Source organism: Microplitis mediator, chromosome 2 (assembly GCF_029852145.1).
Source record: "Microplitis mediator isolate UGA2020A chromosome 2, iyMicMedi2.1, whole genome shotgun sequence".
NCBI classification, from domain to species: domain Eukaryota; kingdom Metazoa; phylum Arthropoda; class Insecta; order Hymenoptera; family Braconidae; genus Microplitis; species Microplitis mediator.
Genome location: NC_079970.1, coordinates 22,130,149 through 22,146,873, shown reverse-complemented (window position 1 = coordinate 22,146,873; position 16,725 = coordinate 22,130,149). Strand labels below are relative to the sequence as shown.

Here is a 16,725-nt window from a genome sequence, read left to right as displayed (position 1 = left end):
ATGCGTCAAGAAGACGTCGGAAGTGCTTGACGTACTTAAATACAAAGTGCACTTATATACTCTCTGTATAATATATATAATATATTTATTATATGTGTTTATAGAGAGTTATATCTTGTTAGAAACTAACAAAGTTTGTATGGACGCTGTTACAGGACGAGAGTCAACTGGAAGTTTAAAAGACCTGGACAGGGCAAAGCTTGTGCGTGAAAGGCAAAATGAGGAACGTCAAAGAAAGCTTGAGGAATTGAAGCAACAAGCACTTTCTGCCCAAAAATTCCGCGAGCAACGTGATGAAGAACGGAGAAGACGCATCGATGAGCTTAGATTGAGAGATAACGATAGGTAATTTTATTTAATTAGTAATAATTAACTATATTTTTAAAATGGAATTCAAAAAATAAATACAAACATCAACAGAAACGAGGGCAGAATAAAAGTTTGTTCTTTTGGTCAATTATTTATGAGTGTCAATGTAGCAGACATTAGACAAATTTTAAATTATTAATGAATAGAGTAAATAATTAATAAAATTAAATTTAAGAAAAATGCGCATTTGAAAAATTTTCAAATAATTAAGTGCATTTTTTAAATTATTTACTCTGTTTATTTATAATTTAAAATTTGTCTGATATTTGCTGCATTGACACTCGTATTATTTGAGCTGCATCAGGTATCTAGAAAATGAACACATGTTAGAATTAGTGCAGAATTATCCAATGGTTATATGCGATACTATATCACGTCACTAATTCTAAAAGGACTTATATTTTTTCCCGCCCTTTTGGCCTAAGTCACTAAGTTTGAATCCAAAAGGGTGTATAATTTTTTTTGAATTGCTAATCATATTGTAGACTTATTCTTAAGCTTAAATTTTTTTTCAATTTTTAGCTATAAAATCGATTCCCAGTTCGGGCTATATATATTTTTTTCAATTTATCTATAAATTGTCTTATTGAGAAGGTTACTTGCATGTTTGCATGTTTAGGTTTCCACTATATTTAAATGGCAATGAAAAAAAACTATTTTTTTTTGGTATGCTCATGTTTTCTGATTGTAAGTATAAATAGGTTTTAGTTTTATGATAAATATGTTTTCAATTTATGATACTCCAATCTATGTTCAAAACGTTAAAAGCGTTCAATTTACGTTCAAAACGTTAAGAACGTTCAATTTACGTCCAATATTTCGACTCGGAGCAGTAACGCGATATTTAACATAATAAACATTAAATTACAATCCACTTTTCAACTCATTACAAATTAACCAAATTTGATAAAATTCATTAATTATAAAAATTTTTTAAAAATAATTCTGCATTAGTTCTCACATGTGTTCATTTTCTAGTTTCCTGACGAAGGTCAAATAATTGACCGAAACTTTGGAAAAATAAAAATGTGCTGAATAATAAACATTTTATTACTGTCCACTTCCTGTTAAAGTCATAGATGTATATATATGTGATATGTAATATGTGATTAAAAAAATAATTGAATAATTAATTGATAGACGAACTCAAGTAGAGGAAAGGAAACGCATGATATGGGAAGCAGAGAGAGAACGACGTGAGGCAATTCTACGTAAAAATCAAGAACGCGAAGCACGGATCGAAGCTAAGAAAAAAAATGAAAAATCACACATTGTATTTGCATTCGGTAGCTCGACACCGCGTATGCTCGAACCCGCGGACACCGGCGGCTCATCATACTGGGCAACACGTAGAGCAACATCAACCACCAACGTAATGATGTTCCCAACAGCTCAACCTCTCACCAGGAGATCCTCTGAACGCGAACTAGATGGAAGCAAAAAACGCGCTACATCCGCTGGTGGACTGGATCGTAAACCCGGCGAAGGTGATACTCATCACTTAATACTCAACTTTCTAGTTTTTTTATTTTATTTTTTTTTATTAAGTAAAATATGATGGAGTAGAAAAAGTTTTATCTTGAGCCTTTGCTGCTGGGCCGAATTTAGGACACTTCCACTCTGCGGAAACTTCGGTGAAGGTCGGGGATCATTAATAGTTTATTATTCTTCAGCAATTAAGATCTTTTGTTAATAAATTCTTAAAGCTTTTTGTTCTCTATAGTTATTAGTTTAAGTTTTTATTCACAAACAATAAACTTTTTATTTATTAACGTAAGATTTTTTACGGTTCAAGTACAACAGGTACTTTTTTTTTTAATATTTCCAATGCAGATAAATTTTTACAAAATTTTTTACGACAATTTTTTTCTATTTCCAATCTTTGTCACTCGTACTATTGATTTTAAACGTTTTCACTTCACAAACTTTTTTATGGACGAAAGAAAAAGTTTTATGACAAACAAATAAAAAATCAATAGTCGAAAAAAATGAAATTAACTCTTTTAACTTGCGTAGGTTTTTTTAAAAATTTGTTTCAATGTTTTAATGACATCCATGATCATTATAATTTAGTTTTAACTTTTTTTTTCTAAAAAACTTGAATCGTAAATTACGTATTACAATCGACAACTAACGTCGTAGAGAACCGGATGTCCGGCATCACGACAGGTACGATTCCCAAGTGATAGTAATGCTTTGCAAGTAGTTGATGTAAGCTAGACGATCATTTCCTTTTCGTTAGACACAAAGAGAAGTTAAAATTCAAAAATTATTTATTTAAATAAATCAGTAAAATTATTTTGTTGTAAATTCGGCTCAGAGTAATTTCACTAAAATTAAATTTATTTTTTTTTTGTTTTTTTACCAAAGAAAAGTCAATGTCATAGGCATGAATTTACACTAGATGTTGATGTTTAATCCCCATTATTTAATTTTACTTATTATTCCTCGAGTAATTATTTTATTTTAAAATTTATACAGAAAAAAATATGATGCTGAAGTTTGCAGACAATTAACAATTTTGGAATTTTTTTTTCAACAATTGAATTGAAAAAAACAAAAAACTAAAAATATGCACATGTAAAAAATTTAAAATCCTGCAGGTGCAATTTTTAAAAATATTTTTTTTTTAAATTTATCATTTAAAAAAAAAAATCAAAAATTATTGTCGGCTAATTTCAGTATAAAAAAAAATGATCCTGAAGTTAGCAGACAATTAACAATTTTTGATTTTTTTTTTTCAACAGTTGAATTAAAAAAAAAAGAAAAACTAAAAATATGCACATGTAAAGAATTAAAAAACTTGCAGGTGCAATTTTTTTTAATATTTTTTTTTTTTTAATTTACCGTTTTTTAAAAAAGTCAAAAATTATTGTCGGCTAATTTCAGTATCAAAAAAAATGATCCTGAAGTTAGCAGACAATTAACAATTTTTGATTTTTTTTTTTCAACAATTGAATTGAAAAAAAAAATAAAAATAAAAATATGCACATGTAAAAAATTTAAAAACCTGCAGGTGCAATTTTTCAAATTTATCGTTTTTAGAAAAATTAAAAAATTACGAGACGTCGAGTAATTTCAGTATCATAAAAAAATAATTTATTTTATTTATTCAAGAGTGTAACGACATGTACCAAGTTAAGTTTCCTTCACATGCACTCTTTTCTCCTCTCTTTGCTTCCTTTAGTTGCGCATCGATGCACACACATGTCACTCCATCCTCATACTCCATTGTCATTTCAATTTTTCTTTACATGTATAATATTTAAAAAAAGAAAAAAGAAAACAATAATAACAATAATGAGTAAATAACTCGGTCTGTAAAGATTTATCTTTGACATTTAAAAATAATAAATTCCTGAGGGAAAAATCGAGTGAAGAAATAAAGAGAGCTAAGGATTTTGGTTGGATGATTTTTTTCCAGATATGAGAATGTCCTCGTCTATGTACGAAGTGTTTAATTGGAATTCTAGTCCTGATCCCTGTCTAACCCATGCGAAAAATAAGAGAGCCAGCCTCTCGCTGCCTCCCACAACTGACATCTTTGCCATCGATGATAAGTCGGATAGTGACACTAGACGTGCGACAGTGCAGCAGGCGGTCAGTGGTGAGTTCCAAGCGCACAAAGAGAAAAACTTTATCAAAAAAATTCAGATAAAGAATTTTTACGGAGGAGGAGCCTGATGCATCCGGGAATACAATTCGCCACGTCTTTTCTCCATCATTTTTTTTTCTATTTTGTTTGTTACCTAATCCCTCGTAAGCATGCACTCACGCCCATTTCCTAAAGAACATTAATCACTTTCAAAGTAAACACCATAAAAAAAAAGATAAACACATCACTCACGTCTTTTTATTCACTCGTTAGCATTTTTTTGCATTAAAGAAATTTTTTTCTCACTGTTTTATGCGAAATGTTTTGTGTTATCGTTGCCTGCAGAGCATGTCTTTTTTGTTGTCTTCACCCGTTTCAATGCCGACTATATTAAGTTCGATACAATTTTTTTTTCCATGCATTTTAGCTCTTTGTTATTATTATTTAATCTCTTGTGTTGTATCCTATATTTTGTCCCTATCCTTATGTTAAATAACGAAATAAATTTTTTGTGGCCATAAAAAATTTTGATAATTATGCAGTTTTATGGTTCTGTTTATTTTTTACCACAAAATGTCTTTTAATTTTTTTTACACTTAAAAAAATTGGGAGTTAGTTCGGAGTGATCTGGATTTTTTTAAAATCGACATTTACTCTGAATCCGAGTTTTAATATTAAAATAATCTCTCATTTTACTCCAAGGAGATTAAATAAATAAACAACCACCCGCTCTACATCAACTCCAAATTTAATCCGCAAATTTTTTACAGTAACATTTTTTTTTACTAATCTAAAAATAATTGCATACGATTTAAAAAAAAAGTTAAAAAAATCCTTTTTGATGCGTAAAAATAAAGCAAAAACCTACCGCATAATTATCAAAAAGAACGGCCTTCCCCGGTGGAAATTTTTCGGAATTTTCTCTGAAAAACAGCTCTAAAGTTCTAAAGACTTTTTCAGAATTTTTCAGAAAAAAGTCCGAAAAATTTCCAGCAGGGTAAAAAAAAATAAAAAAAAGAATATCTGTTTAGTTAAATGTACGATGACGAATAAATTTGCTTAGTGGTAGCTTTCTTAAGCATAAAATATTGCAGGTGAGGAGAATGATGGTCCAGCAGGAACACCAAGTGCAGTTTATCTACGCGTAAATCGCCGTAGAACAGATCTGATGCCCACGATACCATCGCCAAGGGACACACCGCCGATGTCGGGTCGTAGCTCAAGCGCCAAGGCCTTCACACGTTCACCAGGTAGGACTTACTCTATGTCCAGGCTGGATCAGCTTGCACAGCCGAGGAAACCGCGCGTCGGTGAGCTTGGCACTTTAAATGAACAACAGAACAATCAACATCACAATCATCAGCATCATCCAGAACGTCAGAGCGTTCAAACCCTGGGCGCTTCCAGCATGAGTCGCAGCATGTCGCATTTGGCTGCGCCCGGGTCCATTAATAAAGCTGCTATAAGTCTTAAACGGTCTGATAACTCGCGTAGCATGGGCACGTTACCCGGTGCAGTACCGACACCAAGGCCGACTAGGGCTGAGAAACTGCGCAGAAAGGCACGTGAGCAATACGCTCAGCAACAGCAACAAGGTATGATTAGTATTTCGTGTCCTCAACTCTTCCCATTGCATTTATTAATTATTTAATTACTCCCACTGCTCTATAAATAACCTATCAAATTGCTAGCTCTGCTAAATAAATGCAAATATTATTTATTCCGTTAATTGTTAATTAACAAGTAAAATAATCATAACAATTATCAAAGTTATCCTGTAAATAGGTCGATCAATTAATACATTTAATCACCCAAGAGCTGCTAATTAATTTATTTAATAATTACTATTGTATATAAAAACTAATTATCGTATCATAAAAAATTTTAATTTAAATTACATCGAGGAGTTGGGAACGCAAGTACTTATGCATGTATCATATCACATTAACAACAAGTTATTTGTTTGTCAATTAAAATGATTAATGGGTAAATTAATTATTGGAAATATTTAACTAACAATTTTAATTATTTTGAATACTATGCCGAATAAAATTGTTTTTTTTCGGTCTCGTACGAAAGTTACGTTGAATTTAACATAAAAAATCTGAAAAATGGTTGACCCTCAGGGAGCTGAGTCTAGATTAGCTGTAGAATTTCTACATAATTTCTTAGACGGGGATCCTGATCAAAATTAAGGCGTCCGTAGGATGTTTGGAAGCCTCGGGGGTATAAGTACAATTTTTTTTTTTATAATTCATCGTTTTGGAAAAATTGAAAAAATTATTAGACGTCGGCGAACTTCAATATCACAAAAAATAACTTTTGAGCGGTTGGATTTATCAAAAAATTGTAAGAGACCTTTTTTGTAGAGCATTAGATTCTCTACAAAAATATCTTTCAGTCGTTTCGATTTATCGATCCATTAACGAGTTATGAAATTTCAGTTGAAAAAAATTTTCCATTTTTTTTTTTTGAACAGAAATGTCATTTACGCGAGCGCGCGTTTTTTAATTGAGTTGGAAGGCCCAACCGGTACCCAATTTTTTTGTGTTTTATTCAACGTAATTTTGATATGGGACCGAAAAAAATCGATTTTATTTGACACAGTCTAATGTCACAATAACAATAACAATAATAATAATAATAATTACCCACTAATCATGCATGCAAATAATTGATTAACAAAAACTTATGCACTACTGCTGACTCTTGATACATCAAGACGTGCTTTTCTACGATACAAGTTGGTGGAGGATACGGTAATAAAAAAATACAACTGCATCCGGTAAGCTGTACATTTTACTGTTAATAATTAATTTAACAAAATAAAAAAGTGAAATTATATATACTTGTATTTGATGTGCAATCGATCTATATCATTATTATTTTATTATTAATTTTTTTTACTGTAAAAAAAAAATTCTTTATATATTTTTTTTTATTATTTATTTATACAACTAAATTTTATTTCCCATTGTCTTCTACAAGTAATATAATTTCAATAATTGCTTTTAATTAAATCATTAAACTTTTATTTTTATCGTGGCGAGCTGCCAGATTTTTAAAAAATATTTTTATTCATAGTCGCTATTGGTGGTGGATTTTACTATTCATTTTTTTATAATTCTGCTAAAAAGCAATAATATTAACCAGGCTAGATAATGTATCTGAAAAAATAATTTCTAGTGTGGATCGCCAGAGTGAGGGTGACTAAACAATAAATAATAAAATGAATATAAAATATAAAAAATAAAAAAGAAAAAAAACTTGTTGTTGATCGGGAATGGGAAATGGGTTGCATAGGTATCCGGAGCGGTGAAGTGACACCAAGCAGTCCATCAAGACCTCACAGTTCCATGAGCCAACAGAGCAACAGCAGCGTGGCTAGTAGTAACGTCAATCTGCGTCCTCGCACATCAACGACCCCGCGACGTCCGCGACCCGCTTCTATTGCCGGAACTGGCGTTACTGTCACAGAGCGACACAGTGAGCATGGCTTTTATAAACCAAAACTATACACGGAAAGAAATAGATAGTACTGGTTACTGTTCTGCGTAGTAATCGACCAAAAATATAATATAAAAAAAATACATACTAATATGACTGACTCATATTAGAACAGGAGTAAGTCATTGCTTTACACATGCTATTACTTTTTAAACAGTAACCAATGCTGTGCTACATAGTACATGAAACATATCCCGAGGCAAAAAATAAATTCGGATTTAAGTCTCGAAGTTCTCAATGAGGTTTTTGAGGATCAATTTAGAATTTAAAGATTGACAACAGGGTAGAAAGTTATCCCAGTCCTCAAAGTTGTAGTTACGACCCATTTTACCACTTTGAGGACCAAACTGGAATAACATACACGGAAATAAATTTTCTTTAAAAATTACCGTTAAATTCACTGTAATCGTGGGACATAATGCGGCGATTTTATATATTACCATTTTTTAAATAAAAATTACGAAAAAATTTATTTATTGTGTGGTAAACTTCATAAAATTTACCGAAAACCGAATAAAATTTACAGTAGACTACGGCAAAATTTGTTAAAAAAAACTTAAGAATTATTTCACTTGCCAACAAACGATTAGGTTGTGCCATTCGCCCCACTATTACAGAGAATTTAACGATAATTTTTAAAGAAAATTTCTTTCCGTGTATGTTATTCCAGTTTGGTCCTCAAAGTGGTAAAATGGGTCGTAATTACTACTTTGAGGACTAAACTAGGATAACTTTCTATACTGTTGTCAATCTTAAAATTCTAAATTGATCCTCAAAAACCTCATTGAGAACTTCGAGACTTAAATCCGAATTTATTTTTTGCCTCGGGATATGTTTCATGTACTTTGTAGCACAGCATTGGTTACTGTTTAAAAAGTAATAGCATGTGTTAAGCAATGACTTACTCCTGTTCTAATATGAGTCAGTCATATTAGTATGTATTTTTTTATATTATATTTTTGGTCGATTACTACACAGAACAGTAACCAGTACTATTTCTTTCCGTGTACTTATAAATATCAACACGAAAAATCGGCATTTTTAAAATTTTTTTTTCATTAAAAAAAAATAAAATTTTAATTTTATATTTTACTATTGAGTTAAAAAATAATTTCCTTAAAATTATCATTCATTTTTTTTATTCATTACTTTTGCTATTTATAAATTATTTTTTTTATCTATAATTTAAGCTCCTTTATATTTATTATTTAAAATTTTAATTATTTGCTTGAAAGCTATTGCACATGTAAATACAATAGATAAAAATTTTTTTTCTAATTTACATAAAAAAAAAGTTAATTGATTAATAAAAAAAAAAAAATTTGCAGATTTATCAGGTGAATTAAAGTCTAAAGATTCAAAGCCACCACTGCCAAAGGTCCATTCAACTCCAAAGAAACCGTCGTCATCAACACCACGTGCAAGTAGTACTGAAAAAGAAATAATAAAGAAACCTGGTGACAGATTGATTAAGAGTGCTCGTGCATCACCGCGTATAACTCCAAAGGCAACGCCACTGCAGAGTCCTGGTGCTGAGCAACCGTCTCTGATACGTCAAGATACACAAGAGATAATAAAAACTAATGACAGCTTTAAGGAAGAGCAAGTTGTTGAACACGAGATATCAGTGATTAAATCTGTTGAGCACGAGCACGAAGAAGAGAAGAAAGATCAGGGTAATGAGAAATGTCTTGATGCCGGCGCGATGACAAATAATTCAAATAATAAAATAAATGAAACAATACAAGCCCAGCAAATTATGTCAGCCAGCGCAGCAGGAAATCCAGCTCAGAAAATAGTAAAATACGAGCCGTCCATCGCGGCAAATATTTCTGTCAAGGAGGAAAAGAAAGATGAAGTTGGTGATAAAAAAAATCCACCTGAGTCGTCGCATGGCAAGTCAGGGGCTGATGATAATGAGGAAGTTGTTGACATGTCCGCATCGATGATCGCCAAGATTCGCATTACTACTGAAGACGAAGCTAAAGCAGCACTTGCTGAGCGAAGAAGACTTGCACGTGAACAGGCTGAACGTGAAGCCGAACTTGAACGTCAACGACTGGAAGAAGAGGCGCGTCTTGAAGAGGAACGATTGCGTGCTGAAGAAGAAGAGCAACGACGTCTAGAGGAAGAGACCATTCGCTTGGCAAACGAAGCTCGGCTTGCTGAGGAACAGCGACTACAGCAGGCTATTGAAGATGCCACAAGACGTGAAGAAGAGGAACGCAAAAGACGTGAAGAAGAAGCCAGACAGAAACTTGAGAAAGAAGAGGCCGATCGCAAATCACGTGAAGAAGCTGAGAAGTAATTACTTATTATTATTTTTATAAATGTAAATACTTTTTTTATTTTATTTATTTATTGTTTTATTTGTTTATTTATAGGCAACGACTTGAAATGGTAGAACGGCTTAAAAAAGAAGAAGAAGAACGAATCGCTAGACGTAAACGAGTCGAAGCTATTATGAAACGAACACGTGGAGGCAATAATCAAGCTAATACACCCACTAAGGTACACATTCCATTTCATTTTTATTTATTTATTATTATCGCAGTAAAATAAAAGACTCAATATTTATTCACTATCTAATGAAACACAAACATTTATTTTACACAGAAAAAGATGTACCTGAAGATCGGAACGTTTTTCGCGCAACGAAATTATAAAAAATTCATGTAATTTGACTGCTCAAGAGATAGTTCTAAGGATTGGGGGGTGGTCTAAGATTTTCCGCTGACATACCAGCATTTATATGCGAAACATTTCAAAAATCTAGTCATTCAATAGATTTTTTACTTTGTAATTTTTTTTCGTTGCGCGAAAAACGTTCTGATCTTCAGGAACATGAAAGAAGAAGGATTTCTTGCCGCAAAAAATTTTTATTTGCCCCCAGAAAATTTCTACTTGACCTAAGAAATTTTTTGAATTATGAATTGAATATGAAAATTTTTTTTCTGTCTACAAACGGCAGCATGGATCTTCCCTTTAAATTTACTTGTCAAAATCAATATACTTATATATTTATATTCATTTTTAAAGCCAATAAATTATAAACGAGTTAAATAAATTTATTTATTTTTCTAAATAAAATCGATAAATTGTCTCAGTAGTTTATTACTTAAACAAACGGCATCAGCCGCTAAAAATAAATAGTACTCATAATTAATGAGACTAAAATCCTATTATTAAATCAGATCAGTGACTTCAGGTCGTTAATAAAAGTTGAGTCTGTTATTTAATTGTATATATAAAAATAAAAATTGTAATATAAATCTAATAAACAAACAAAGGACGGAGACAAATCAAAGGACGACAGCCCTAATGAGGAGAGCAAACCAGTACCGGGTAATAAAGTTGATGATGTTATGACCGCGAGTCTTATCTCGGAGGCGACTCAACAATTTATCACCTCCGAGCAGCAAGATCTACGTTCCGGTAACAATAGCCCGACAACACCAGATAATATTGTGCGCAATGGCACACACAGCAACGGCATTAATAATTCAAACAATAAGACAGCAACGCTTTTAGAAAACAATCAAGGAAACGTTGAAGAATTAAACGGTCATCATACGAATAATCATGGCAATGGCATCAACACTCAGATTACACTCGACAATGCTACTGTGTAAGTATTTTATCAGGACAAAAAAAAATAAATTGCACAGAAGAAATGTCGTGCATTTAAATATAAATAAATAATTTGTTAAAAAAAAAGTGTCGAGCGCGTACTTTTTTTTTTTTATCAAACAAACTGATTACTAACATCTGGAAATTTGTTTGAATTTTTTTTGTTGTTTTGAATGAAGTAAAAAATCGTTAACAGTAAATTTGTATACGAGCCAATCACTACCAAGAAAAAAAATCAAAAATAGTCTTGAGCTTGGCGATAAAATATACTAATAAGCTATATATTATTTTGAATTTATAATATTATAAAAAATTAATAAATAAATAAAATGGCACTGAGAATTGCCGATAGTTCCTGCTCTTATGCTAAGATTTAAATAAAAAAAGAAATTTAAATTTCTGATAAAATTATTAATTATAACGCACAGTTTTTAATTATTAATTGAGCTTTACTCACTTGATATACTGATAAATTCACGGTTATTTGTATACATTTAATATTTATTATATTTGTTGAATTAAGTGTAAGTTGGCAATTATGTATATTTATAATTAATAATTATATATTTATGATTAATCATAATTAAGCGGCGAGATTTATTGAAATATTTGTTTGAATGCTTGACAAAAAAAATATATATATATAAATACATGTAGGCCATTCTCAGACAGTGCCCCCATTTTTTGAAAATTTTCAATGACAGCTGTCATAAACATCAAAATTAAATTAATTAATTAAAAAAAATTTAAGCATCAATTGAAAAAATTTTTGCTTTTTTTTCTATACGATAAAAAAAAATACTTGAAAAAATTGCACCCATTGTTTTAATTGTTTACGTGCGTGTATTTATATTTTTTTTCTTTTACAATAAATTAGTAGAAGAAAAATTCAAAAAGTCTTAATCGTCTGCTAATTTCAGGATGATTAAATGATAAAATTTTAATAGGTTATGACTAGAGCCAGGATTTTGACTTTGATTTAAAAATAACAATTAATTATGAATGCTGTCAAATTTTTGATATTACGGCGGAAATATTGGTCGTATAAAAAAATTTTTTAAATAAAAGTTGTTCAAAATTCAATTTTAGAAAAAAAATGTCTCTTATAATTTTTTCTTGGAACTAAAAATAAAGCCGTAACTTAAAAATTAAGATTTTCGTTGACACAAATTTGAATCACTCATTACGAATCTTAATTTTGGAATCACGGTGGAAATATTGGTCGTATCAAAAAATCATAAGAAAGATTTTTTTTGTAAAATTAAATTTCCCACAACTTTTGTTTGAAAACTTTTATGATAAAACCAATATTTTAGCCGTAATATCAAACATTAGAACCATTCATTTCAAAATTAAGGCAAAAATCTTGTCCCTAGTTATGACAGTTCAGTCATTGCATTTTTTTTAAAAGTGGAGGGGGAACTGTCCTAGAATGTCCTTAATTGTTGTTACTTTTGTTAATAAATATATGTCTGCCTATTATTTATTGCTAAATGATACGTGTTGGCTCGATACTAATTAAATATAAAATAATAATGAAATAATAAAATATAAAGAGGGTACATTGCAAAAGTAGTCAGAGCGTTATGAAGGAGTTGACGAGCATGAATGTTTAATTTAAAATATTTAAATAATTCGTGTGAGTGTGATTATTTTGCGAAATAATGCCATTGTAAATTTATTATTTATTATTATTGTTATAATTATAATTATAATTATAATGATAATAATAATAATAATGATAATAATAACAACAATAATTATAAATACATTTACAAATACACTAACATATATTTTATAATTTATATCTGTCAGTGAATTAATTTAATGTCTAAAAAAAATTGTGTAGTTAAACGGTATTGAAAAAAAAATAATAATGTTTAAATAAAATCGCATTTGTCATTGAGAGCAATGGATACTTGTAAACTGCAAGCGATTAAATTAATTATTTAAAGGTAAATTTAAAAATTGCTAACAATGATTTAATGTTGAACGTGACAAATAAAAATAATTAATAATGTAAATAATGTAAAGAGAGATGAATAGCATAAACAAAGTTAATCATTACAACAACAAATTGTATATAATTTCACAATAACTCAGTTAAGTTAATTTATATTTATCAATAATTCCTGACTGCTTACTTACTGTTTCATTATTTTTTTATTTTTTTATTTATGCAATTAGATAATTATACTTAATATATATATATATAGGTAAATATTTCATTAATTTTACTGAGTTTAATACTTTTTTCCTCGATGCTTTGAGCCTTTCAAAATGCCTTAATGCTTTGCTCATAATTGCATGCAATTACTATTACTATTACTATTAATTACAGTCGAGTCGCGTTATGAGTCCGTCGACTTAAATTTTTTTTAAGACATTCCCCCTCAATGAACTAAAAAAAAGTTAATTTCAGTCTCTTGATATGAGACTGGAACGTTGGTGAGACGAATTAAATGTTATTTTTTAATTAAAATACAAAATACAACTTTTAATAACATATTTAATAAATATTACTTCTATAGTAATCATAGGATCCGTATTACTATAATAAATAATTAAATAATGAATTATAAATTAATGGACTTATCAATCGGGCGGACTCATAACGCGATTATGAAAATAATTACGTACGCTCTCACACACTTGTAAAGTAGGGGAAGTATAATCAACTATTGAACAGAAGTGGGGGTACAGAAATTCTTAGAATTATATTCCCCTACATCCCTGTAGGCGGACTCATAACGCGACTCGACTGTACTATTATAATTATTATTGATTTTTTTTTCTATACTGCTTCTAATTTTTTTTTAGAAGCTTAATTCTTTTAATTTATGAATACTCTAATTACTGACCACGTTCCAATGAACTTTTTTTCTTCTTTTAATAAAAATTTTATAGGGACATGCGAATTGAATTCGAATTTTCAAATAATTCGTAAATTTTATAATTATCCGCTTTTAAATTAGGGTGCATTCAGAAATTATCTAGCTCTAGTTCTAGCCAAGCGTTACCATGTAGCGAGAGCTGGAGCATTTCCGGATAGGCCCTTATTTTTTTTTCAAATGGAGAAAATTCTGATCAGCTTTAAGGGCCAGTTTTTCAAACCGGGTTTAAATTGATATTGATAGTGTATATTAATTATATGTAGATGTACCAGTAATAATAATTTAAGCCTGGATTTAAAATAATAAGAAATAAATTTTTTGTAGATTCGTGTACGAGTTCTATTATGAGTGTGAATGTAGCAGACATCAGACAAATTTTAAATTATTAATAAATAAAGTAAATAATTAATAAAATAAAATTTTTAAAAAATACGCATTTTAAAAATTAAAAAATTAATAAGTGCATTTTTTATAAATATTATTTTTAAAATTATTTACTCTACTTATTAATAATTTTAAATTTGTCTGATGTCTGCTACATTCATACTCATGTTCAATTTGCCTCTGAAGAAAATTTGAATTATTGAAAAAAATATTACAATTTTAAGTCGTTAGAAATAAAATTTTTGAATTATTCATAAGTTCGAATCGAATAGTTCAATTCAATTTGATACAAATAATTCCTAAGTTAAAACTATTCGCACACCCCTAAAAATTTAATTGTAATTATTAATTCTTTTTATTATTAATTATATATCTTGTATATTTAATAATCGAGATGTGAAAATTTCATTATAATTTATGACATGTACTTCCCTATTTAATAATTAATTAAAAATAAAAATTGGTTGCGGTGCTAAATAAAAATACAATTGGGACTGAAGTGGTCATTAGTCAGTACTTTGATTTAAAAATCATAAATTTTTTTTTTGTCAACTTCTGCCTACTTTTGCCATGTACACATTATTATTACTGATAATTAATGTTTGGCATAGTAATTTTAAATGTTTTATAAAAAAAAAATAAAACAATCCTATGTTATAAATTTTTTGAGAATGGCGTTAATATAAAAAAAAATAATTTTATGTAGTAATATATAAATTAGTGCTTTAAAAAAAATAATTTATAATTAGTAAGTATTAAAAACGGCTGTATATAGTTAGTGTTATTTTTTAGTTTTTTGTTGTGTTGATTTTTGGTGATTATTTTATTATTATAGCAAACAGAACAACGTGACGAACAACCTGTTAGATTTCTCAGAGTTTGATACACTGAGTAATAACACCAGCGGCACAATATTTGATCTGTCATCAAATATTTCAAATGAAGATACCCTCAACTCAAATTTAAATCCAACGGCAATGCCATTTACTCCCATGGTCGTCAATCCTTTTGTGCCTGTCAATACTAATAATGCCAACACCAATCCGTTCCAAGATGCTTTCACCAACAATAAGAGCCAGGACAACAATCAATTACCAGGTAATTTAATTTCATTCAAAATTTTTATTACTAAGATTTTCAAAAATTACGGTACTGTAATTTCTTCAGTAATTATTTTTCAATTTCATCATTTATTTATTTGTTTATTTGTTGCACGACTCATGATGCGAATCATCAGAGTGTGCTTTACGATCTTTATTTATTTATTTAAACGTCAATCGACTTTATACATTAAGTTTACATACAAGTAAATTTTAGCTTTAGGCGAAGGAAGGAAAAGAAACATTAACATTTTAGTAGAATTTAATTTAAAATTAAATTCATTTCATTTACTTTACTTTACTTTACTTTATTACTTTAACAAAGTAACAGAATAGAAACAATATTTCTGAGAGTAATTATTGCAAAAAGAAAAAATTTCACTTTTCAACAGACTAGTGGTGATTGGTTAGAAGTTGCCGTTTAACCGATGATACAAATGATGTGATTGAAGTGTCAAATAATTCGAGGTTTGAGAAATTATCGTTGATTAGATTAGCGATCCTATTTCTCGGGCTATTGTGTATATAACTTTTGGTAGTTTTAATTGTCTCTATTAATCGGTTAAGTCTTAAATTTGGCCTATTTAAGTATGAGTGTGAATGTAGCAGACATGAGACGAATTATAAATTTTAAATAAATTAATTAATTAAAACCATGAAATTGAAAAAAAAGATGATCCGGAAGTTGAAAGACAATCAAGAATTTTTTGACTTTTTTTTTTCACTAAATAAATGACAAAAAAAAAAAACTAAAAATATGCACAGGTAGAAAATTGAAAAAACTCTGAGTGTAATTTTTTTGAATATTTTTTTTTATAATTTATCATTTTTTAAAAAATTCAAAAATTAAAAGACGTCGGCGGACTTCAGTATCATAAAAATACACGTACTGATTCTTCAAATATTCAAATACAAATTTATTTATTTATTCAAAAATTTAAAAAATTCAAAATTGTCAGCTACATTCACTCATTATTCAAACAACTTTTTAAAAAACGAGTTAATTTATTATTTTTATACAAATATTCAAATGATACTGAAGTTTGCCGACGTCTTTTAATTTTTGTATTTTTTTCAAAACGATAAATTATAAGAAAAAAATATTTGAAAAAATTGCACCTTTAGTTTTTTTTAATTTCTACATGTGCATATTTTTAGTTTTTTTTTTTTTCTGTCACTGATTTGTTGGAAAAAAAAGTCAAAAATTGTTAATTGTCTACTAACTGTAGGATCAAATATTGAAAGA

The 16,725-nt window shown here is 29.2% G+C and overlaps 1 protein-coding gene across 40 annotated transcripts in view; it reads left to right on the top strand.

Annotated features, from left to right (window-relative positions):
- The window catches only part of LOC130664089 (capping protein inhibiting regulator of actin dynamics-like), a 124,617-nt gene that overhangs the window by 104,875 nt on the left and 3,017 nt on the right, over positions 1-16,725 (top strand). For 34 of the 40 annotated variants that reach the window (XM_057463845.1, XM_057463848.1, XM_057463836.1 and 31 more), the window contains 9 exons: positions 156-345; positions 1,510-1,856; positions 3,794-3,976; positions 5,059-5,559; positions 7,268-7,450; positions 8,800-9,775; positions 9,856-9,982; positions 10,762-11,099; positions 15,215-15,477. In XM_057463845.1, the coding sequence (XP_057319828.1) occupies positions 156-345; positions 1,510-1,856; positions 3,794-3,976; positions 5,059-5,559; positions 7,268-7,450; positions 8,800-9,775; positions 9,856-9,982; positions 10,762-11,099; positions 15,215-15,477 (3,108 nt within the window). The remainder of the gene's footprint in view (positions 1-155; positions 346-1,509; positions 1,857-3,793; positions 3,977-5,058; positions 5,560-7,267; positions 7,451-8,799; positions 9,776-9,855; positions 9,983-10,761; positions 11,100-15,214; positions 15,478-16,725) is intronic. The other 6 variants (XM_057463821.1, XM_057463813.1, XM_057463812.1 and 3 more) reach the window with 6 other exon arrangements.